Source organism: Papio anubis, chromosome 6 (assembly GCF_008728515.1).
Source record: "Papio anubis isolate 15944 chromosome 6, Panubis1.0, whole genome shotgun sequence".
NCBI classification, from domain to species: Eukaryota; Metazoa; Chordata; class Mammalia; order Primates; family Cercopithecidae; genus Papio; species Papio anubis.
The window spans coordinates 47,878,921-47,904,249 of record NC_044981.1 but is presented as its reverse complement, the minus strand read 5'-3'; the positions used below and the strand labels follow the sequence as shown (position 1 = coordinate 47,904,249).

General features: G+C 37.8%; 1 protein-coding gene across 1 annotated transcript; it reads right to left on the bottom strand.

Annotated features, from left to right (window-relative positions):
- Positions 1-6,112: 6,112 nt before the first annotated feature.
- GLYATL3 (glycine-N-acyltransferase like 3) lies at positions 6,113-24,066 on the bottom strand. The gene is made up of 5 exons (XM_009205341.4): positions 22,236-24,066; positions 18,561-18,668; positions 17,486-17,612; positions 13,547-13,673; positions 6,113-8,805 (listed from the first exon to the last, which is right to left on the bottom strand). Exons 1-5 carry the CDS (start codon positions 22,365-22,367, stop codon positions 8,379-8,381), a joined length of 921 nt encoding a protein of 306 aa, XP_009203605.1. The 5' UTR covers positions 22,368-24,066; the 3' UTR covers positions 6,113-8,378.
- Between the last annotated feature and the right edge of the window lie 1,263 nt (positions 24,067-25,329).

Genomic DNA, 25,329 nt, shown 5'->3' with positions numbered 1-25,329 from the left:
GTAAATGCATATGTACTTTATTAGATATTAGTAAATTCCCCTCACTGGAAATGTAATACTTTATGTGCTCAGTACCAATGTATGTATAGGCTAATTTTCCACAATTCATCAATATTTAATTTTCAAGATTTTTGACTGTGGCCATCTGATAGATTGGAGATGGTATCTCATTATAGTTTAAATAGCATTTTTCTGTTGAGTGATTTTAAGCATCTTTTCCTATGTTTAGCAGCCACTTCGTTTATATTTTTCTGTGACTTAACCACGTCACTTGCCCATTTTTCTGTTTGGTTTTAAATATTTTTCACCTCTCAATTTTTGGGACTGTTTACGTGTTGTAGAAAATAGCCCTTTATCTCTGACATAAGATGCAAATTGTTTCTCTTAGTTTGTCATTTGCATTATGGCTGTAGCTATGCTGTTTTGCAATTAAACAATTACATACATGCACCATACATCTATACTCATTGTACTGAGCTTAATTTTTTTTCTTTTATTGCTTCTGAATTTTTTTTTGGTTTATAGGTTTTGTTATAACCTAGATAATATAACCTCATATCTAGGTTATAATAAAACGAACCCATGTTTTCTTCTAGTAAATGTGTGACTTCTTTTTAAAAGTATTTATTTACTTATTTTTATTTTAGACAAGGTCTTGCTCTGTTGCCCAGGCTGGAGTGCAGTGGCACAATCACTGCTCACTGCAGCCTTTCCCTTCCAGACTCAAGCAATGTTCCTGACTCAGCCCCCCAAGTAGCTAAGACTACAGTACAGGCACACACCACCATGCCTGGCTAATTTTTTAAAACTTTTTTTTTTTTGTAGAGGCTAGAGTCTAATTATGCAGCCCAGGCTGGTCTTGAACTCCTGAGCTTAAGCAATCCTCCTGCCTCAGTTTCTCAAAATGCTGGGATTGCAGGTATGAGCCACCTTGCCTGGCTTTTAAATTTTTTTATAGCTTGGATTAATTTGGAATTCATTGTGGTATAGGGTGTGAATTATGAATCCAATTTTATTTTACTTTTTTCAAATTACCATACAGTTGTCTCATTATCATTTATTTAAAATTGCATTTTTACCCAAGTGATTTGAATTACACTTTTATCTTTCTCTAAACTTTCCTATTTGTTGCTATTTCCAAACTTTTTTTCTGTCTTACTGTTCTGCATAATCATGTACATTCTGCATTGTTTAAAATTATAGAAGCTTTAAAGTGTATTTTAATATTCGTGAGGTTAGCCTATTCTTTTATGCTGCTGTTTCAGACCTTGTATTGCTACTCTTACCTATTTATTTTACATATGAACTCTAGAATAAACTTATCTAGTCCCAGAAAGCCAAAAATTAAAAAAAAAAACAGTATTTTCCTCAACTGACATATAATAAAGATAAACATAATAAATGTTGAGTGTCCTATTCAAAAGAAGATCTTTCCACAAATAACAGAAGACTTTAAAAGAAACATCTTTTTTTCTACTTTTACCAATAAAACTGGCAAGTAAGGCAAAGTAGAACCACTTCAGTATAAGACCTTGGATATCTTTTAATAAATAGGTAAGAACTAAGTATGATGAATTCATTTGTGACTTGAATACATATGCTAATACTTAAGTCATTGTTATTAAAAAGCCTCATGTCTCTTATTTATAAATCCTGTTTGGAAAACTTCTTAATAAATAAAATTAGACCAGTTCACATCACAAACCAAAATACATTTCTTATGTATTTAATTAAACACAAAACTTCAAACCACTAAATTTTACATATAATAATGAAAATTTAAAAATCAAACAGTTAGATTTTTAGAACAAGACTTAAGTCACTGAATCTTGAGTGGAATACATTTTTTAGCATAGTCATTAAAAAAGAAAGAGGCTGGGGGCAATGGCTCATGCCTGTAATCCCAGCACTTTGGGAGGCCAAGGTGGGCAGATCATGAGCTCAAGAGTTCGAGACCATCCTGGCCAACATGGTGAAACCCCATCTCTACTAAAAATACAAAATTAGCCAGGCATGGTGGCACATGCCTGTAATACCTGCTACTCAGGAGGCTGAGGTAGAAGAATCCGGGAGGCGGAGGTTGCAGTGAGCTGAGATTGTGCCACTGCACTCCTGCCTAGTGCCAAAGTGAGACTCTGTCTCAAAAAAGAAAAAAAAAAAAGGAAAAGAAAGAAAAATCGATATGGGTTCCAAAAGTGGGGAGAATGTGAGGAGGGATAATGTTGAGAATCGACCTATCAGATAAAATGTTCACTATTTGGGTATTGGGTACATTGGAAGCTCAATCCTCCCCGTGCAATATACCCGTGTAACAAACAAGCATATGTAGCTCCTGAATCTAAAATAAAATAAGAAAAATCTGTATAAACTAACATGAAAAGGTACTCAAGCTAGATTGTTGAGTTGAAAACTAAGTTGCAAAGCAATATATGATGTGATTCCACTTTATAAGTGACAAAGTATATTTATGTACTTTTATTATGTAATATGCACACACAAACACACATATAGAGATAATTCTAGATGGATACACAAACTATTAATAATTGTTATTCTTGGAAAGGAGCAGGCATGAGAGATGAGAGACTGGAAACTCACTGTATACTTTATATGTATATAGTTATATACTGTTCAATTTCAATTTTTGTAATAAAGATTTATTTCATGACATTTTAAAATAGCTTTTTCCATTTTAAATAAAAGCAATGTAAAAATAAAAGTAAAAGATTGATAGAATAGAAATGTCAAATATTTAGAAGATTTAAAAGCATATCTAATATTCTATTATATGAATATTAGTCTATTACACGAATAAAAGTCTGAAATTTTTGCAGCAAATAACAAAGGGCCTTATATTCTCAATAAACAGTCTCTTGTAGTTAATGGTTTAAAAATACAGCAAGAATCTAGCAAGCATACAAAAATAATTTGTATCATTGCAAAAGAGTATTAAAAATGATGACAATAAAAGACCCATAAATTCCAATAAACATAAGTGCTCCCCTCCCAATCAAATTAGCAAGATCTTGTTATCTATCATTTACAATGTAAAACAACTACTTGGCCAGGTGTGGTGGCTCACGCCTGTAATCCCAGAACTTTGGGAGGCTGATGCGGGTGGATCAAGAGGTCAGGAGTTCGAGACCATCCTTGCCAACATGATGAAACTCTGTCTTTACTAAAACTACAAAAATCAGCTGGGTGTGGTGGTGCATGCCTGTAATCCCAGCTACTTGGGAGGCTAAGGCAGGAGAATCACTTGAACCTGGGAGATGGAGATTTCAGTGAGCCAAGATTACGCCACTGCACTCCAGCCTGGCGACAGACTGAGATTCCGCTTTAAAAAAGAAACAAACCAACAACAACAAAAAAAAAAAAAAAAAAAAGGGGGAAATGAGGTCAAATGGGATAGGTTGGCATAATCATTTGAAACAAATGTTACACATTATATGTTGAGATTTTAAAAATGTTCATATCATTTGATGTGGTAGTTAAGCTTATAGGAATCTGCTGAAAGGAAATAGTTCAAAATGAGGCAAAAATTCTAATGAAATGTTTAGAAACAATTCAAGTGCTCCCTCTATTGGGAAATAATCTAGAACTAAAATCTGACATCTAGTGTTCACTTCAATAACTGCATAGTATTAACTGAACATCTCATAGTCCTATCATAAGCAATGTCTTGTAACAGTGCTTAAAACCTAAAGCATATTTTGCCTTGGAAACACATACATCTGTTGGTGGAAGGGAAAATTGCACATAAATTAGTAAGAGGAAAATTCAGACATTGACTATGTGTTTTGTAGTTTTTTAAGTCACTAGAGCAAGATTAAGAAGCGAGCAAAAGTTGTCTCAAGGAAAAAAGTTTCCTCAAGTGAACAAAATTGGGACAGTCCTGAGAACATATATGACACTAGAATTGCTGAGGTGGAAGGGGGTAAGGAAAAAAGGAGACACTAGGAGTGACTATCTTCCTTCTTTTATTCCATCCTTCAGGGCCAAGATCAGAAAAAGCAAAGTGTTATTAATGATTAGGTTTTATTGTTGGAGCTTAGATTGAGAACCCTGGGCTATGAGAAGCTTAGGAAATGTTAACTAACCACACTGATGTAGAAAAACAATCTGTGTTTTATGTCTCTACTATCTTCATTTTCCCCACTGAAATAAATAATTTTAATCCAACCATTTCAGGCCAGAAGGAAGAAATAATATTGGCACTCCATGTTTTGTTACTCCATCTGCTACCTTTTACTTTCATTGTCATTTTTTCCTTGCCCCTAGTATTTATTGAGGTTAGAAAAAGGGATACAAAATTTGAGGTGTATCAAAGACAGTTTAAGGAAATTTAATATATATTTATCTCACGTTCTTTCTGAAAATTCAAATCACTGAACAAAACTTAGTGACTAAAAAAATGCAAAATTAACAGAATCAAATCTTGTATTATTAAATGAGATTCTATTTTAGAGGCTGTATAAATGTTCCCCACAATTGCACTTCCCTATCTTGCTCCCGAAGTTTGAGCAGATTGAATTCTCAGTTATTCCCCTCTATGTCTTTTCAGTGAATCTTAGGCAGACTGAATACTCGTTCTTGCTAAATGACTTTTTTTTTTCCAGATTTCAGGCCTGTTTTCTGTTAAGGAATATTCCCTATTGCAGTATAACATGCATACAGAAAAGTAGATATATCATAATTGTATAGCTTGATAATCATATGCTCTAGGCCCTGACGCACAGGGGGCAGGGAGGAGGTGGTTAGTCATGCAGATTTGCCTATGGAAAGACTGAGCCCAGCAGGGAAGGGCCTGGCTAAGTCAGGGCTGGAGGGAACATACTTGTGTTAAAAAGTGGAACACACCTGTGTAACAAAGTGTTACAAAGTGAACACACCTTTGTAACCCACTCAAGTCAAGAATCAGAATATTACTGGCAATCCAGAAGCCATTTCATATCCAATTTTACTTACTGTCCTTCTGAAGGGTAATTACTTCCTGACTTCTACAGATACAGATTCATTTTGCCTGGTTTTAAACTTTAAAGAAACAGGATTATGCAATATGTAGTTTCTGGTTTCTTTTTGGTACCTATGTTTAAAATATTTGAGAGTGAAATATGGAATGAAGATGTTTCATTCCTAATGTATTCTTGACCTCTCAGCATAATTTGACACCATTGACCATCCCTCCCTTTTTAAATTTTTCTTCTTTCTCTTCCATGACAGTCAACTCCTGGCTTTTCTCCTATCTTCTGGCTGCTCCTTCTCCTATTCCGGAGCTTTTCTTTTCCCTTGCCTTAAATAGTTGATGCATTTAAGGTTCAGTCCTAGACAACCTCAGCTAAATTTATGGCTTCTGTTATCATCTATATACTTCTAAATCAATACCTCTATCCCAAATAACTTTTCTGAGATTTAGACTCAAATATCCAACTTCATCCCATCACTTGAATGTTTCAAAACTCAACATCCGAAAACTGAACAAACAATTTTCTGTGCTGCAAATTGCTCCAGATCTGGGATTGTTCCAGAGTTTCTGATCTCAGTGAAAACTACCACCAGCTGCGGCTTTCACAACACAGAAGCCCAGTAGTCATCCTTGACATTTCTCTCTCAGCGTACCCTGCAGCCACTAAATTATTAAGTTCTGACAACTCTTCCTTCTAAATAGTTCAAGTAACTGTTCACTTTTCACCATTATCATTGCTAGCATTCAGATCCAAGGTACCACCACCTTTTGCTTAGACTATAGTCTCCCAACTAATTTCCAAACGGATTAATGCGCTACTTAAGGCTTTCTATTGGTTTTTATATTACACTGAAGAATTTCCTTAAATCAACAAATAAACCCTATGTTAATGAAGCCTCTTCCTACTTCTTTTTGTTGAGACACAGTCTGGCTCTGTTGCCCAGGCTGGAGTGCAGTGGCGCTATCTTGGCTCACTGCAACCTCTGCTTCCTGGATTCAAGTGATTCTCATGCCTCAGCCACCCAAGCAGCTGGGCTTACAGGCATGTGCCACCATGCCCAGATAATTTTTGTATTTTTAATAGAGATGGGTTTCTGCCATGTTGGCCGGGATGTTCTCTAACTCCTGGCCTCACGTGATCCATCTGCCTTGGCCTTCCAAAGTGCTGGAATTACAGGTGTGAGCCCCCACGCCTGGCCCCATTTCTACTTCTTGAGTTTTTCTCTTCTCCTTGTCCTCTCCTTACTCCAGACATTTCTCTGCACATGCCTTAAAAGGGTCAGAAACAGTGTTAAAAGTTGAGCAATTATATCCAACATGGTTAGCTGGAAGATGAAAGGAAGAAAGTAGTATACGAGCAATTTGGTAGGAACAAAAATCTTTCAAATATGGGGTCTGTTTTGGAGGTGGAAGTGAAGGTAGAAAATTCAGAATGTAACGAGATAAGGGAATAATTATTTACAAAGTGTTCCAAGCTGCTTAAGAGACCAATTAGCATCATGACTAGTAGTATAGGCTTTGCAATCCAACAAACCCCTGTTCTGATCATGATTTTGCCAATTAGAGCCTGCGTGATTTTGGTGACTCATAACACCTCTAAGCAAGAATTCCCACAATAAAGCAATACTTTATCCCTCACCAGGATTAAGCTATATACATCTCACATCTGGTACAATTATTAGCACATAGATAAATGTGAAATGTTAGGCAAATTATCATTAGGAAGAAAATAAGGCTATAATAACATTGCCATATATCAAGCAGGAGTAACTCATGCTTAATCAATGCTAAAGATAATTGGCATCCTTAGGGCATATTCTCCTAAGAGGTTTATGGCCTCTGGTTACTTGGTGCTGTCCCCTCTGGATCCAAGGATAGATAAGTTTCCAGGTAACTGTGGATTCAGGATGAACTAAGCATGTATTTACTCTTACTGAGTCCTATTTTTTAAATTAAAATGTGCTTTACTTCAGCCAATTTGTTTCCTTTTTCTCAGAATAAACGCCTAAAAGTTGGATTTTTCCCTATCTTTGCAGTCAGGATTTTGTGACCTCCTTGGGGATAAGAAACCAGTATTTTCTATATAGCTAAGTCAACTTTATCAAGACAAGGCCAATCCAACTATTGTGTTAGTGCCTGCTTTTATTTTAAATGGAGAACTCAGCTCGTGATGCTTATCTCTTTCTTTACTGCCCTTGAAAGGTATACATACCTTAAGAAATAAAATCTCTTAACAAGCAATTGGAACTCAAATTAAGAAGAAATAATGACAAGAATAAAAGAAAAATAAAATTAATCTTTTAATTACTTAAGCATTTTAATTTTCATTATAAAAAAGGATACATGATTTTGTGAAAATAACAGATTGGAATTGAAATGGCAGCATTCTGGCTCTGCCTCCAGTACTGATTATAAAGAATATAATCTTGACAAAGTCATTTCTTTTCTCTGGTCCTCAAAATTTTCACATGTAATCAGAGGGTTAAAGTTTATTATCTTATCAAAATTCTATGGGTATATACATATACATATAGAAGATATGAATATATGTTATATATTCATTGCATACCCCCAAACACCCCTATATGTGAATTTAGTTTTATATGGGAAAGTAGATTATAAATAGGAGGGCTGAAATAGATTATAGGTAAGGTCTAGTCCTATGCTGACAGCATTTGTTTATAGCATCAAAATGCCCATATTGTCATTCATCCAAGGCAAATAAGCAGTGAGAAGCTGTTAGAAATGCAAATTTTGGGGCCCTACCTCATAGAAGGAGAGGCTTAGTGATGTGTGTTGCAACCTGCCCTCTGGGTGATTCTGACAAACACTAAAATGTAAGAACTACTACATTTGAACATTCCCAGGGCAGTGAACTATAGGCTAGAGTCCTAGGCAGAAGTAAAGAGCAAGTAATTAAAGGGGAAAAAGGAGGTTACTCTACAGAGAACTTAGCGGTAGAGCTGTTAGGACAGAGGTTGCTGAGACAAAGCAGTGGGGACAGGGGAATATGAAGGCAGTAGGGAAGCGGTGTGCCTTTAAGAATACAGAGCAGAGGTCCAAGCAGCAATCATAAAGCAGTAGCCACACGGTCCTGTGTTGAAACATTTGTTCTCAGGCAGTAATTTCTCCTAGTACGCTAAAACTGCTGGCTTTAGAACCTATTCTCCTAAAGGAGGACAATCGTCCTCAGTCTTCAGCCACAGCTACTCTTCACCCCCACAGCTACTTACTGGAGAAACCTGAGATACGAAGAATTAAGGCTTCTGAAGTGGATCCTGTATGTATTCTCCAGGCCCTTTCCAACAACCCAAGAGTCTCCCGATTCGCATTTTAACTCTCCCCTCGTTGGCAGCCAAGAGTATGTGTACGCTCAGGGAAAGTAAGAAAACCACTGCAGTTTTTCACTGGGCTAGAGGTGAGGCAGGCCAGAGAAAGTCGCAGGGGTGAGAATAAGCCTGTGGAAGCGACAAGGCAAGAACTCAGCGTGGAGACTCTTCAGTAGGCTTATCGATGCCGTGTTGTCATCCAGGACGTTCCCCTGAGAGGGGAATCCCCGGCTTTGCAACTTCCTAGCCAGCGTGAGGGCCACCAGCCGGCTGTAACCTTTCCTGCGATGTTCTGGCAGGGTGTACCCATGGCACATGGTGGCAAACTGGTCTGTGATGGACCAGGAGACCGGGTTTCCCTTCTCATCCCGGACACACACACTAGGGAAGCAGGCGATGAGGTTGGCGATGTACCGGAGACATTGTTCATTGCCGCCCCTCGACCAAGTCCGGTTGAGTAGATCCGCTTCGGCAACACTCAGGTAGGTTAGTCGTGGGAAAGGCCCCTTGCTAGAACAGAATGACACAAGAACAAATAGGACCTCAGAGTCATGTGGTTATACATAACTATTTTTCTTTTTCGAGACAGAGTCTTGCTCTGTCGCCCAAGTTGGAGTGCCGTGGCGTGATCTCGGCTCACTGCAACATCTGCCTCCCGGGTTCAAGCAATTCTTGGGAGGCCGCCTCAACCTCCCAAGTAGCTGGGATTACAGGCGCCTGCCACCATCCCGGCTAATTTTTGTATTTTTAGTAGAGACGGGATTTCATAATATTGGCCAGGCTGTTCTCGAACTCCTGACCTTGTGATTCACCCATCTCGGCCTCTCAAAGAGCTGAGATTATAGGCGTGAGCCACCATGCCCGACCTACTACTACTCTTTTCATATTGGTTCAAACTGAGAAACCATCCCTGAGAGGGCACCTAAGATTTTCAGTGAGTTAGAATCCACCATTCCCGATTTACAAGCACCTTTCCGGGTTTCATTTCTGAGAAGACAAAACACTTATTACACCAAATTTAAGTCGTTGCTTCTAATTTTATGTTCACTTGCTTTTGCCTTCAGCACAGGTTAAGGAAAGTGTTTCTGTTGTTAAATGAATTAAATTTGGCCCGCAGTTCCCGCCATACCTTGAGTCCCCATGTGTTGAACTGCAACCTAACTTGACACAAAACCAACCTTAGGCGCATAACAAACAGCTGAGTTTGTTATACAAGGCAATCACAGGCAGGTAAGTGAGCAGACCATGCCCAAATATACAGATACCTAACTGTTGCCAATCAGAGGATTTACCTGCTTTGCTTCTGTGTCTGGCGTATAAAATCTCCCACTGGTGGGTGTAACTTTGAACTTCTGATTCTGAGTGCTGCCAGATTCATGAACTGTTCTTTGCTCAAATAAACGTTGCTAACTTCTTTTTTTTTTTTTTTTTTTTTTTTTTTTTTTTGAGAGCATTGCTCTGTCTCCCAGGTTGGAGTGCAGTGGTGCAATCTCAGCTCACTGCAACTTCCACTTCCCCGGTTCAAGCGCTTCTCGTATCTCAACCTCCCGAGTATGTGGGATTACAGGTGTGCCACCGCGCCTGGCTAATTTTTGTATTTTTAGTAGAGACAAAGTTTCACCATGTTGGCCAGGCTGGTCTCCAACTCCTGTACTCCAGTTGTCCACCATACTAGACCTCCCAAAGTGTTGGGATTATTACAGGTGTGAGCCACTGCACCCAGACCAACGTTGCTAAATTTAATCTGTCTAAAGTTTTTCTTTTAACACTTTCTGTAAACAACAACAACAACAAAAACCCTCAGAATTGCTTTTATTTAGTCCTAACTCTGCTGAAGTCCTCTCTGAGGCCTTGGTAAGTCCAAATTCGTGAAACCCTAATCTTTTGCTCAATTAAAAAAAAAAGAAAAAGTTTTAGAATAGAACTTCTGTGGTTATGCATCCATAGCCAAAAAAGAAATAAAATCTCTTAATTTGCCAAGCATATATGCATGCTTTAGAAATGTTTGTTCTTTTTTTTTTTTTTTTTTTTTTTTTTTTTTTTTAGAGGGAGTGTCGCATTATTGCCCAGGCTGGAGTGCAGTGGCTTACTGCAACCTCTGCCCCCTGAGTTCAAGCGATTTTCCTGCTTCAGCCTCCCAAGTAGCTGGGATGACAGGCACATGCCAACATGCCCAGCTACTTTTTGTATTTTTAGTAGAGACAGGGTTTTGCCATGTTGGCCAGGCTGGTCTCGAACTCCTGACCTCAGGATGACCCACCCGCCTTGCAAGTGCTGGGATTACAGGCATGAGCCACTGCGCCTGGCCATATTTATTCCTTCAAACTGTCTCCTAGGCCTGCTCTTTTCTAGGTTAAATAGTCCCAACCTTCAACTTTTCCATTGGCAGTGTTTGTATACACCGCTAGCTGTATCTGTTCTAATGTTATGAAAGTTTTTATTAATTTACTGTATAAAGCCCCTCATATTAAGATAAAGAAAAAGAATTGCTGCAATTTCTAAAAACTGAAATGGATTACTTAGTTGAAAGCCTATGAGGCTGACAGTGCCTCAGAATTTGCTCTCAGTCTTAAAGCTATTAATATCATAAGACTACCCCAGTGACTGCTAAGAGACTGATAATGTTCTTGTCATCATTTTTATAAAGTAAAAATCTGTGTTTTCTTTTAATTAGTGGTGTGTAGTGTTGTTGCACGTTTCAGGCATTTTATCAGCTATGGAACTGGGCCAGTCATTCATCGACTAAGCGGAGGAAAAAAATAGCTGGCTTAATGGAATTTTCAATTGAGTTTTTGAAAATGAACTTTAAAGCAAGGGCAAAGAAGCTTCAGGCAGAAATAATCACTGCAGATAAAAACATTGCTAAGGCAAGTGTTTCAGGAGTAGTTATGTTAGAGACTGTGACCTTGTTTCTCAAGGGCTGGGTGTTCAAAATAGAGTTCACACAGTTGCGTAATGACTTAGGTGTTAAAGGCAAATTGTTTGCATCAGTTTTGTGTGGGAAGTTAAGAAAAAAAAAAAAAGACGGAATGTCTAACTGTATGCAAAAGAGATCAATTCAAGTTAAAACCCCATTTCAAAAGGCTTCACTGGACAGAGGAAAATTTTAAATAATAATACCTCAGGCATACAATAGTAAACAGATTATGGGATACTTCAAAGAACAAATAACCTGGTTTCTTCAACAGAAAAGTAATGCAAAAAATAAAGATGAAGGGGAACTTATAAGTCAAAAGAAACTTCATATGTATTAAAGAGTTCTATGTATGAACCCTGTTTAGATGTTGATTCGAAAAAAACTTAAAAATATTATGACAATATCAGAAATATGAATACTGTTATTTTACTTTAAGGAAATATGTTAACAATATTTTAAGGGAATGTGCAGAAAAAACTAACATAGAAGGCTTGAGGCCATCGCCCTTAAAAAGGGCTAATTGCAAGGTTGACCCTTGGTTGGTGTCTATGAACATGGATCTGGAAGGGGGCTACCATTTCCAGGACTCACATAAATGGCTCACTGTGATTAAATTGTGCAAACAGCGTGGGTTTTGCTGAACACTGGCTTTCCTTCCGTGTGTCTGGGAAATCGGTCTGTGCTAGGCAGAGGATGCTGCCAATAAAAATCCTGGGCATTGAGTGTCTAATAATAAGTTTCCCTGGTAGACAACTTTTAGCAGAGCACGGTGGCTGAGGCCTGTAATCCCATCACTTGGGGAGTCCCTGACAGGAGGATTGCTTGAGGCCAGGAGTTTGAAACGTTTTACACATATCATTACAGGTCATTGTTTACGGACTGAGCACATTCTGTGTGACTCCACTGAGAGAGAACTCTTGGAAGCTTGTGTCTGGTTTCCTTTGGACTTTACCCAGTACTCCCTTTCCCTTTGTTGATTTTGCATTTTATCTTTTCATTGTAATCAATCATAGCCATGAGTATATTTGCTGAGTCCTGTGTGTCAATGTAGTAAACCATAAAACCTGTGGGTGTTCTTGGGGACCTCGGACGCAGGAGTAATATGAGTATAGTGGCTGCTTTTTTTTAAGACTCATTTTTTAGAGTTACATATTAAAATTTTTAGGATAATGTCTGGGACATTTTCTTCAAAATAATCTAGGAAGTGGAAAGAATATATATTTGTATGAATTAAATAAGGTCAGCTATGTATGCGTGGGAGGTTCTTTATACTATCTTTTAAACTTTCATGTGTGTTTGAAATTTTCGTAATTAAAACTACAAAAAAAGAAAATCCAGTTGCTTTCCTATGACTTAAAATGTACATTCTTCTTAAGGTTTAGTGCTATTTTGCTCAACAATTTCTTCAACATTCACTGTAGGAGTACAGAAAATTAACATTCGTTGAGGTGGGTGATTTTTAATTATCTTGCTTCCGTCTCTTGCAAAACAACATGTCAGGAAAATATTATAACAATTTTTTTTTAACATTAACTGGCTTGGTTTAATCAGTCTACGGTATATACATTTATCAAGACATCACATTGTACCCCATGAAAGTGTACAATTATTATTTGTTGATTTAAAATGATATTAATTTAACAAAATACTTAAAGGAATGAATTCAGAAGAAACTGAGACTCAGAAAGGTAATTAGTAAATGACAGAGCAGGGACTCCAAAAAAAGAATAAATGCAGATACAAACTAATCAATGTTTTGAAAGATTGTATCTGGAGTTGGACTTGGGATTCTTTCTTGGCTCTATAATTTACCCCTGTGTGTTACTTCATCTCTGTTTAAAAAGGTGTGTGGGGGCGGGAGGGGCAATAATAATAGTCCTACTTTACAGGGTTGTGGAAAGAACTAATGGGATAACATATTTAAGACATGTAGTTCCTGGCACATAAGAGCTCAATATAAGTCAGCTGTATACCCCCATCCCTGAAACAGCAAAAACAATAACAACCTTGGACTCAGACAGTATAAATTATTTAGAATTATTTGAGGGACGAGGACACCAAGGAATACTTTTTCCGTGGATACTATGAAAACACAGGAATTCTGAGTTCATTTATAACTATGGACAAAGATACTGATTTGATTTTCAATGAAATTATGAGCAGTCAAGCGCAGGAGAGAGGAGAAAAGTAAATATACACACACCCATTTATGCTCAATGGTTGAAATCCAAAGTGCCTAGATATTCCATAGTGATACTAAGTACTCCAGTTACTGCTACCTGTACTTCTATAGCAGTAAGTCCTGCCCCAAATGCAAAAACTTGGTTTACATACAGGAAACTGGTATCTGGCAGAGTTGAAACAGGAGAAAGATGAACAGCTTTGAAGGAAGTTAGCTTTACATTCAACTGCTTTGAGTTGGCAACCGCTTTGGAAACATCATATAACTCACTCTGCAACCCTGTGTATAGAAAGATATAATTTAATATGTGGGCATTTTAGTTGAAAAAGCAGACAGTAAATTTGTTGCAGTAATTTTATACTGAGAATCATCAATACCAGCAGTTTGCCACTTGTATTATCCTAACCAGTATATATTTACATCTAATTTATTACAGCTATTGTCTAAGTTTCAAATTTTTGTAGGAGTTTCAAATTCCCCTGATGTTGCCCATTGGGACCACTCATCACGATCTTCATAGAAACTTATGATAGGAATATCTCATGGGACTTTAGAATTTCTTGGGAGAATATTGATTCTTTGGACTCTCAGACTAACCTTAAGCTCCACGAAATAAAGGATGACATTTTAGAGCTCTAAAAGTCTATGAAGTATACAAGAGCTTAGATTTGTTGGACATGGCAAACCAACTTCAAAGACTCTCTTTCAGTCTGTTACACCTCTCCATTACAGAACGCAAGGTGTAAACTCAGTGTTGGTGAGATTTACCCTGAACTTACCTCACCCAGATTCCATTTGTCATAGTTATTTGATAAATCTTGATTCAGTAGGTGTTGCATATATATAAGGTGCTATGCTAGATAATGTTCATAGTGGTACACAAAAATGGTATGGTCTCTGTTCTTTATTTAGAAACAGGGTCTTGCTCTCTTGTCCAGGTTAGAGTGCAGTGGCATGATCATAGCTTACTATAACCATGAACTCCTGGGCTCAAATGATCCCCCTCCCTCAGCCTCCTGAGTGCGTGCCACCGCTTGGCTGATTTATTTTTTAAGTTTTTGTTTTGTTTTGTTTTTGTAGAGTTGGGGTCTCCGTATATGCCCAGGCTGGTCTCAAACTCCTGGCCTCAAGAGATCCCCCTGTCTTGGTCTCCCAAAGCACTTGGATTACAGGCATAATCCACCATGCCTGGCCCTTCCTGGTCTTTGTTCTTAGAGAGCTTATAGTATGATTCCTTTCTCCACCTTTTCAAATCCCCATCTACTCCATCCTTTCCAGTCTGTGTCCTGATGGATTGAATTCTCTGCAAACTGACTTTCCCTCTTCCCATGACTAATGGCTTATTTCCTCCCCTCTGGTAAGGTTCTTCAGTGTGGACCTGGGACTTCTTGAAGAATGCTTGAGTGGGAAGGCGTATTGAACACAGTGTTGTATCTGAGCCTTGACTCCTCCCTCAGGGAGTTAAACCTCAGAAAAGATAAGTAGGCTTTTGAGTTAATGTTATTAAAATTATAGATGCTGTGGCTAGTATCTCATATTGTAACACTGAATTTCATCTAAGTAATTCAAAAGACTGTGAGAAAAAAGGAGGCAGTGCCTACTTTTTAAGTGTGTGTTCTTAAACACACTATAGTTTAATTTTGGTCTCAAATTTTTTAATCTACAAGTTTTCCTTCAATCCCTACCCCCACTCTCTGATTCTTTCATTTCATTTGTTGAAAAAACCCAGGTGTTTACCATGTGGTTTTCACAATCTTGGATTTCGTTGATTACCTCTTCATGGTGTTCTTGATCATGTCCTTTTGTCTTCTTTACAAGTTACGACTTTTAACAAATGATTTTCTCCTTTCCCACAAGTGAAAGGAACTTCCACATCTTGCTCTGCCTCTTTCTACCTACCTTCTTATGAGAAGAGCGGCTAAGTGGATAAGCCACAATTCAGGACATTTATTAGACTTCTTACCAATAAGCAGGCTTCTGAAACTCTCACGTTAGTACACATGTAGATAATCTTTTTCACATCAGTGCAAGGTTAGCTTACTAATCAGTAGTGAGCAGAAGACCCTGGCCTGTGTGGGTAGCCGTATACTTTTTCACTTCCTGCCTTCATATGGCAAACTAAAGGGGTTTAGCTACTCTGGGTGGCTTGTTGGGTTAAACATGCTTTAATAGTGTTCATTAATGGCTCTCAGATTAAAAATGACAAAGGCATTCCTATGCAGGATGTGTCATTCCTCTGGACATCAAGTCCTGAAGCGGCTCCACCACCTAATGCTTGATCTACCCAGTAGTCAAACTAGTATCTATGACTGGAGCCTGCACTGTGGCAAATATTGATCATGTATATGGCCAGTAGGTAGGCTTTTGGAATTGTGTTATGGAAACAGAGAGGATTTATGACATTTTTGGGTACTCCAATTAAGAATAGTAAACATACCAATGACTTCTTGGAAAGTATTCAGTATTCCAAGAACATTACAGCTATTATCACAGAAGTCTGTAGTCAAATGACCACAGGAGAAGCCAAGGGTAATGTCCAGGCTGACTTACGTGCTAAATAAGGGACGTTTACTACTCCGGCTATATTAGGTGATACTAATTCACATTTGTCCCCACCAAACCTTCAGAAAGAATGATTGAGTCAATTTAGATGACTATAACTTACTCACAACTATCAGCTCAGCCTTCTGAAAAGGATATTGGAAATTATATACCTTTTTTCTATATAATGATGGATTGAGGTGATTTAGTGATAATAGGCCTGTAGCACCAAGATCTATCCAATTACTACCATGATTTTTCACACCAATGAGGACATTTATTCATTTCTATGTTAAAATAATACTGGTCAGAACATTTTTTTCTAAATTGGCTATGGAAGTGATAGAATCATGTCTCATTTCTAACCAGCGCAACTGGGGCAAATCTGTAAAGGTGAGAGATAGTTTAGAGTTTCCTGCGTAAGGTCTTTTTGTACATTTATGAATAAATTTTGTACGACATCTGATGTCTTTGGGTTATGATCATGTGTTAGTCTTTATTTGTAAATTTTCCAGGTGGATAGAAGCTTTTCCTTATTGGAGGGCCTCAGCTTTCTATAGGTGAAAAAAAATTACTAGACTTTATATTTCCAATATGAGGTTCCCTACTTTCCTGTTAAATGATCAAGGCACTCATTTCACTGGAACAATCATAAACAACAACTTTATTACCTGTGTCAACACCTAATCATTATGAAATGTTGGATGAGTAAGTGTACACTGAAGCGGAAACTATTCATCTAAACTATCAGAAACCCTTAATCTTCTTCTCTCCTGGCATGAAGTTCTGCCCCAAGCCCTGATGGCCATGCCGTTATCTCCTCACAGCTCATATAAACTCTTTCTGTATAAAATCACTTTAGCAGCTTAGTCAATAGGGTGAGACGCTGTCTCAACAAAAACAAACAAAAAAGGGCCCTGTGTGGTGGTGCCACCTGTAGTCCCAGCTACTCAGGAAGCTGAGGAGACAGGATCCTTGAGCCCAGGAGTTCAAGGCTGCAGTGAGCTATGCTCATACCACTGCATCCAGCCTGGGTTGCAGAGCAAGACCTTGACTCAGAAAAAAAAAACCAAAACAGTCATTTGAGGGCATTGTATGCAGATCAATTGATTATTTCTTTCCAGAATCATCTGCTTCAGAAAAAATAAAAGGCCTACCTATTGGCTAAGACCTAAATTATAGTTATTTTAAAAGGTGTGATAGAAAATTATTAAAACCAATAAGGAAAAATATTCTCTGATTCTCACTGATATCCATCCATATTACAATAATAGTAGAAAATATATGTCACCTAAGAACAGCTCCATTTAAATGGTCTCTTTTTACCCCGAAGGCCATGCATGCCTCATTAGAAGTGACAAATAAGTGTTCTTACAACACTATAATATAGAAATGGTAAATGCATAAAATGGATGTGTATGTATTTATACATATATGTGTATATATATAATCTACATATTTTCATATATATGAAATATCTATATCTATCTGGATATATGCTAAGGAGGAAAAAAATGACTGCATAATATAAGTCTTGCACTTGACCTCACCTTGTATTTGAAAAACTTGGTTCCAGTTAAAAACATCACATTCTTCCAATAGCTGTCGATAAGCCCTGACATCCTTGTAGAACACAGCATAGGCATTAGTATAATGATCAAGGTTATCTGTCTCAGCCTAGGACAGAAGACATTACATATATATATTACATATATAAATATATATATACATATATAAATATTTAACTCTTTTATATTTAATTTTATATGTAATTCTTGGATTTACCTCCAAGAATTACAACTCTCAGAATCTTCCTAATGTGGTCAGGACGGTACCTCTTTGGCCATATGAGCTTCTCCTTGGTCTCAGGAGCAGAATGGGGCAGATGTTGTCTTCACTCTTCTTCCAAATACCCACATGACCAAAGTCACCAGTCATAAGCAACCATTCACCCAGGGAAAAAGCTAGTATCTGTAAGTCAACCATTTGTGCTTCATCCTTCTAGAGATCATGAAACACTAAGGAACCACTTTATTGAACATGTTTGGACTAGAGGTTTTTCAAGTTCCTGATACTCTGAAGCCAGTCAAATTAGAATTTAATGCTGAGGCTGGGCATAGTGGCAGTTCATGCCTGTAATCCCAGCACTTTGGGAGCCGGAGGCAGACCGATCACCTGAGGTCAGGAGTTCGAGATCAGCCTGGCCAACATGGTGAAATCCCATCTCGACTAAAGTGTCTACTAAAAATACAAAAATTAGCCAGGCATGGTAGTGGGTGCCTATTAGCCCAACTACTCAGGAGGCGGAGGCAGGAGAATCGGTTGAACCTGGGAAGTGGAGATTGCAGTGAGCTGAGATCACACCACCGCACTCCAGTCTGGGTGACAAAATGAGACTCTGAGAAAGAAAAGAAAAGAAAGTTGGAGAAAGAAAGGGAAAGAAAGAGAAAGAAAGAAAGGAGGAGGGGAGGGAAGGAAGGAAGGGAAAGAAAGAAAAGAAATGAATGGTGAAACAGGTAGTGTTGTAAGCTAACGTATATGGCTACTGTGGTTATAAAATACCATTACCTATTTTTTCTCTCCAATTCTTACTATTTTTAAATTTTTTACCTTTCAAAACTATACCTCTCTTTGTCGTCGGGTGATAACAGCTTTGAAATCCGGCCATGAATCCAACACCACTTCCTTTTGAAAGGGGTTCCCACGATTTATGTTCATCACCGCTCCATAAACCTGAGTCAGATAACCCAGAGAGACAAGCCAATCATACTATTAGCTGTTGCAGTCACATATTATCTTCTTTACCTCTTGTTCTACTGTGTACTCATGTCCATGAGAGGGGAAATTATAAACATATATGCATACATTCAGACACATGATAGACACACATTAATTTTTCTGTTGCTATTTTATCAGTGCACATGAAAACTGGTAAAAGGTCTATGAAATCCTATAAAAACTCTTTCCAAACCTAGTTTTTTATAGGATAGCAGTGAGAGGTACCAAATTCATAGGCTTACTAGGTGGGTACTTGGCACATAGGTCAGCAGTAAATACTTGCTGAATGAATCAGGATAACATATGCACTTAGGGTCCGTGCATATTTAAAAATTTCCGCAAATAATTTTGATGCTCAGCTGCTTTTCAAGCCCACTATAGTATTTGAAAATAACCTGTGAAATGCAACTCCTTCTTCAACCCTAAATTACAATTAGACATCATTAGAGGGTGACACCAGCTCAAATTAAAACAAACAAACAAACAAACAAAACTGCACTTTAGATTTGATGGAGCCAGGCTCTAAATGATGTCTCAATTCATTATTATGTCCATGGAGCCTGACATAGATGATTGAATGCTTGGTGACTCAACCAAAGTAGAACAATATTAGAATTCTTTCTGTGGCCTTTCACATTTTTTCTTCTCTTTCTTTAAAGTTTACCCTTCTTTTATTATTATTATTATTTTGTGACAGTGTCTCACTCTGTCATCCAGGCTGGAGTGTTATGGGGCAATCACAGATCACTGCAGCCTTGAACTCCTCAGTCTCGCTCTGTCACCCAGGCTGGAGTGCAGTGGCGCGATCTCTGCTCACTGCAACCTCCGCCTCCTGGGTTCAAACGATTCTCCCACCCCAGCCTCCTGAGTAGCTGGGACTAAGGCAAGCACCACCACACCTGGATAATTAAAAAAATTTTTTTTTTGTAGAGATGGGGTCTCATGTTGCCCAGGCTGGTCTCAAACTCCTGGGTTCAAGTGATCCTCCCACCTTGGCCTTCCAAAGTATTGAAATTACAGGCATGAGCCACCATACGCAGCCACATATTTTTTCTGTACTAAGAAAGATGACTGTCCTACAAAACAGTTTTCATGTGTCACATGTATGCTTGTAGAGGTTGGATAAAGTGGTGGTGGTAACAAGGACTGCTGAACTATGGGAATCCTTTTTACCACCATTCATGTTCATCAATAGTGAAATGAATAAATACATTGTGGCACATTGGTACTATAGATTACAAAACAGCAATGAAATTAATCTCACAAACAATGTTGAGCAAAAGAAGTTAGATACGAAAAAGATACTTACTGTGTGATCCAATTTATGTTACATTCAAAACAGGCAAAACTAAATTATGGCTTTGGAAGTCAGGATAGTGGTCACTTTTAGGGAGCAGGGAGAGGTAGTGGTTGGAAAGGGGCATTGCCGGTGGGAAGGAGTGACGTAAAAATTAATTTTCTTTCTCTGTAGTAGTGGATGTTATGTAGGCATTTGCTTTATGAAAATTCACTGAGCTACATAATTAAATTATGTGCACTTTGTAGCTAGCATGTGTTAGATTTCAATGGACTTTGTTTTGCTTGGTTTTGTTTATAAGGACATTGGAACCTACATTTACCTCCCTTATCACTTTTTTGTTTAATTAAAAAAAAAAAAAAAAAAAAACTTTTTTAAAGAAATGGGACCTTGCTGGCCTTGAACTCCTGGGCTCAAATGAACCTACTGTCTCTGCTTTCCAAATAGCTGGGACTACAAGCTTGCTACCGCACCTGAGTTTATCACTATTTTAATCTAAATCACTCATTTTCTTCAATGCCTAGAATTGTACAACTTTATTCCATATTACCCATTCTGGACGTCATTCACATATCCTCATAGAGGGAGTCTTTCCAAATTGGGTTCGGCTTATATTATTGTGTAACATGGATCACCCTTAGTGAAAATTCAAGATCTAAAGTAACCTGGAAGGGTCAGGCTTGTTCTGTTAATCTTTAAATTCTGTGGCTGCTCATCTTGCATATACAGAGTAATGTTTATTGATATAGTTTCACATGAAGAAATTGTACATTCTTACTCAAGAATGTAACCTAAATATGGTTGGAATGCTCAGCATGTTAAAAGGGAAAGCTCTTTCAATATTCAGATTCGGGAAGAAAAAACGTAACTTATTTGTATAGGATTTGGAGCCAACTGAAACATTTGACACTGGTTAATTACAAACTCTTCCAACAGCTATTTATTCAAAGGGTGAATGTTGAGTTGAGGGGGTGTGGCTAGAAGGATGTCAATGCGCTGGGGGAATGAGATGAGAGCTTATGAAGGAAATTTGGAAGGATAGTTAATCACTTAAACACTAAGCTGAGGTTACAAAATCCATAGCCACAACCTCCAGAAAATGGAGGAAGTGTAAATAAACGAAAGTGTATTTTCTTTAATTTTTTAATTCTCTAACATCTTTTATTACCCTGTAAAGATCACTGAAGTTGTTTTCATTATCTCTGGCAAAATAATTACTTGGACATGTTATTAAAGCAAAGTAGCCTACCATTTCATTCTATTAATTTACTTCAGTGTCAGCATTGATCTTGGGAAGATTTGGGTCAGATTGTCCATTTGGTACCTTTTATTTTTTAGCCAAATGATTCCAAATTATTATTCACATTTTCGTTACCACATACAGTTTAAGCATGATCAATAAGGCAAGATGGCCAGATTTAATTCACACAGTATAGTGCATTAGAGGACTCCTAGATCACTTTTGTTCAAATTTTAATGTACATAAGGATTATACAGAGTCTTTGGTAAAAATGCAAGTCTCTGTCTTCACAAATTGTTATTTGTTATGTCTCTCCTGGGTGATTTGCATGCCACTCACATTTGAAAACCAGGCATAGGGCAGTCTCCTTGCTCAAGAAATTCAGCTCTTAAAGGCAATTTCACTGCATTTATAACAACATCTAAATCTCAGTTCTATTATTTTAACTAGATTATGTTCTTAACTGCAATGCTACCTAGTCCATACCCTTCTGCTATTTAAAATACTTTAGAACTCAAATTTATTTAGAAATAATCTAGAAATTACCTAAATTTCCTTAGGAGTCATCCAAGTGACTATGAAAAGTGTAGTTTCTAGGGGGTGAGAGGAAAGGGGAGGGAGAGCATTAGGACAAACACCTAATGCATGCAGGGCTTAAAACCTAGATGATGGGTTGATGGGTACAGCAAACCACCATGGCACATGCATACCTATGTAACAAACCTGCACATTCAGCACATGCATCCCAGAACTTAAAGTTAAAAAAAAAAGAAAGAAAAAAAAAAAAAGAAAAGTGTAATTCCCTGGGCCTTATCCACAGTCTATTCAATCTGTCTCTAGCAGGAGGGAGCTAGAAGCTGTAGGTTTAACAAGTGTTCCTAGAGAGTCTTGTCATCAGAAAAAAAGGAAAATAGCCACAAGTTTGACATTATTTTACAGATTAACACAATCAAGAAATAAAATAAAATTAGTAATTTTATGGTACCTTGAGTGATTCAGGAAAGCAACTCTTCAACATTTTCTCCAGTATCAGTAATTTGGTAGAACAGTTTAGCACCAACATCTTTTCCAGAGTTCTTGCAACTCCACACCTGATTAGAAACTTGAAGGTAGGCATTTAATTTTTGTCTGTTAATATTTGGATCTATTTAGGACTATTCTTGTAATTCTATTTTCATTGGGTATAATTCTGACTGCCGTTGCTCCCTCTAAAGAGGGAAAAAGGAAGATGGGGAGGCACTGGGATGAGTAAACCGGAGAATACATGGGAAGTGTTAATGACTTAATCTCGAATAGATGTGAGTATCTATCCTGGGTTAAATCTATTATATACATTGATTGTACTCTAAACTCTGTCTTCAGAGCATGTATAATAGTTGTAATTTTACATTTATTTGTGTTTTATTTGGTCTAAGTCCATCCCAAGTAACCTATAAGCTGTATGAAGGTAGGACCAATGCCTTCTTTGTGCTCCACTGTATCCACAGCACCTGCCAAAGGGACTGGCACACAGTAGGGACATTCTAAATTGTTGTTGAATGGAAACTATGAAGCTCAGGGTAAGAACCTCGAGCTAAGTTGGAAAACATCTTTTTCACAATGTGGGGCAAAGACTAGAGAAAATTTGAGTGGGTCAGGTCGTTATGAGGAACAACTGGAGAGAAATACCTAGATTGAAGATGAAGAATCAGAAGTGATCAAAGGCTGAGACTCATTTTAGCCTGATAAAATTAAAGAAAGAAGAAGGGCCTAAATATAATGTATGCAAAGTCATCAGTTCTCATGCAATTACATTTTTTTTTTTAGATTTGGGGACTTCACCTCCCCTGCTTTGTTCCCAAGAAAACTTTTTCTGGCATCATTCCAATCAGGGATGGACTGAATTAAAGAAAAAGAGTATTTCCTACGTTCAGTGTAGCAGAGCTTAGCAACTTACATGTGGCAGACAGGCACTAGGATGGCAAAAAGAACTCAGCTAGACAGGAGAACGTGGTGCCTCTGGGGTTGTGGTGGAGAGCTGGGATCATTCCTTTACAACATGTTTTCCAGGTAGAGAAAATTCTACTCAATTTCCCTATGTGGCATAACCCTGTGATTACAAGGTACCCTGAATATTCAATTGTAATCTACCTAAAAACTGCTGTAAAATTCTATCATGAAGTTTATGTGAGCCTGAACTTCTGGAAAGCATATGATCAATCCCTGTGGGCTCTAGTTCACTGACTGGTTACACTTAAGGTGTCTGTGCTCTCTGCAGGAGTCAGAAGAGATTGCAGGGGCCAGGGCAGCACCCGAACATCAAGAGGCTTTCGAATCCCAGTCTGGACCAATATTAGAAACTTTGAAAAGATCTAGTTTCCATACTTCAGGATGGCAAAGAAAGAAGTACAGCCATCATCTCTTCACTTTTTCATCTGCTTAACTTTTCATTCGTTTGTGTCATCTCTAAATACATTTTTTAACTTTGTAGTAGATACTTATTTGAAATACATTTATTTGTTCTAATTCAATATATCCTGATAGAAAATGAAACAAAATTATTTCAAAGAGCAGTGGAACATGAACCTCTTAATTAGGTTTGATGTCTAGAGATCTTTTTATGCCTGAATACTTATCAAAGTAGCTAATGAAAAGAGTAGGAATTAGAATATTTGTTGATAATTTGCTCCTTTATTACCTGATTTGTTCCCTGAAGGATCTAAAGCCATTTATGAAAATATGTAGGACGGGTGCAGTGAGTGGCTCATGCCTGTAATCCCAGCACTTTGGGAGGCGAAGGCGGGCAGATCACTTGAGGCCAGGAGTTCGAGACCAGTCTGACCAATATGGAGAAACCCTGTCTCTACTAAAAATACAAAATTAGCTGGGCATGGTGGCACTTGCCTGTAATCCCAGCTACTAGGGAGGCTGAGGCAGGATAATCGTTTGAACCTGGGAGGTGGAGGTTGCTAGGTTGTGGTGAGCCAAGATCGCGCCACTGCACTACAGCCTGGGCAACAAGAGCAAAACTCTGTAAAAAGAAAGAAGAAAGAAAGAGAGAGAGAGAGACAGTGAGAGAGAGAAGAAGGAAGATATGTAAAATATATCAAGAAAAATAATTAAATTAAAATTCGGCAAAGGAGAAGTAGAGGGACAAAGTAATATGGAGTCAAAAGTGAGGTTAATATGCAAAGTATGGAGCATGGGACATAATCCTATGTATACAATTGATCATCCTTAATCATGAATTTCATATTTGAAAATTTACCTGCTCACTAGCATTTATTTGTAATTCCCAATTCAATACTTGTGGCACTTTTACAGTCATTTGCAGTCATGCATAGAGCAACAAAAAGAACTGGGTTTCCTAACTCACATGTTTCCAGCTAAGGCTGAACAGAGTGCTCTGTCTTCTTGTTTGTTCTCATACTGTAAACAAGTGCCCTTTTCATGGTCTGTTTAGTGCTAAGTTTTTCAAGTTTTTGTGCTTTGTGTTGATTTTGCTGTTTAAAAATGGACCAAAAGCATAGCACGTTTTGGCTGTGTTGGTGTTTCAAAGTGCAAAAAGGCTGTGATGTGAATAATGGAGGAAATACATGTGTTGGGTAAGTTTCGTTTGGACATGAGTTACAATGCTTTTGAATCAACAATGTATATTAATGTGTCTTTCAACAAAAACACATATAAAACAAGGTTACTACTGATCTGCTGATGAAAATACGGTAACCAGAGGCTGACAGGAACCTAGCTGTATTTCTACTTGGAACAATGTCTCAGTATTGACTAAGTCAGTGTCTAGTATCATTTTATTGAAAATAACTACCACAATGAGAATCAACTGTACTTGCAGCAGGTGAGAGGCCACTTTTGACACTAAACTTTCTAACATAAAGTGAAACAAATATGATCAGTTTCATGATGCAGTTTGCCCAGAAAATTATCCTCCTTACACTCTTTCCTCTTAACATATACTTGTTTTTTCACTTATGCCATCTCTAAAGTCCATTACTCTAGCTTATTATTTATTATTTATTTATTCTTATTATTTCTTTTGACACAGTCTTGCTCTGTTGCCCAGGCTAGAGTGCAGTGGCATGATC

Coding starts and splice junctions, on each gene's coding strand:
- GLYATL3 (XM_009205341.4), bottom strand. CDS start 22,367: ATGCCTACCTTCAAGTTTCTAATCAGGTGTGGAGTTGCAAGAACTCTG. Junction 13,674..17,485: donor CCAAGTTTTTCAAATACAAG/GTGAGGTCAAGT, acceptor TTCTATACACAG/GGTTGCAGAGTGAGTTATAT. Junction 8,806..13,546: donor CTGCCAGATACCAGTTTCCT/GTATGTAAACCA, acceptor ATTCTGTTCTAG/CAAGGGGCCTTTCCCACGAC.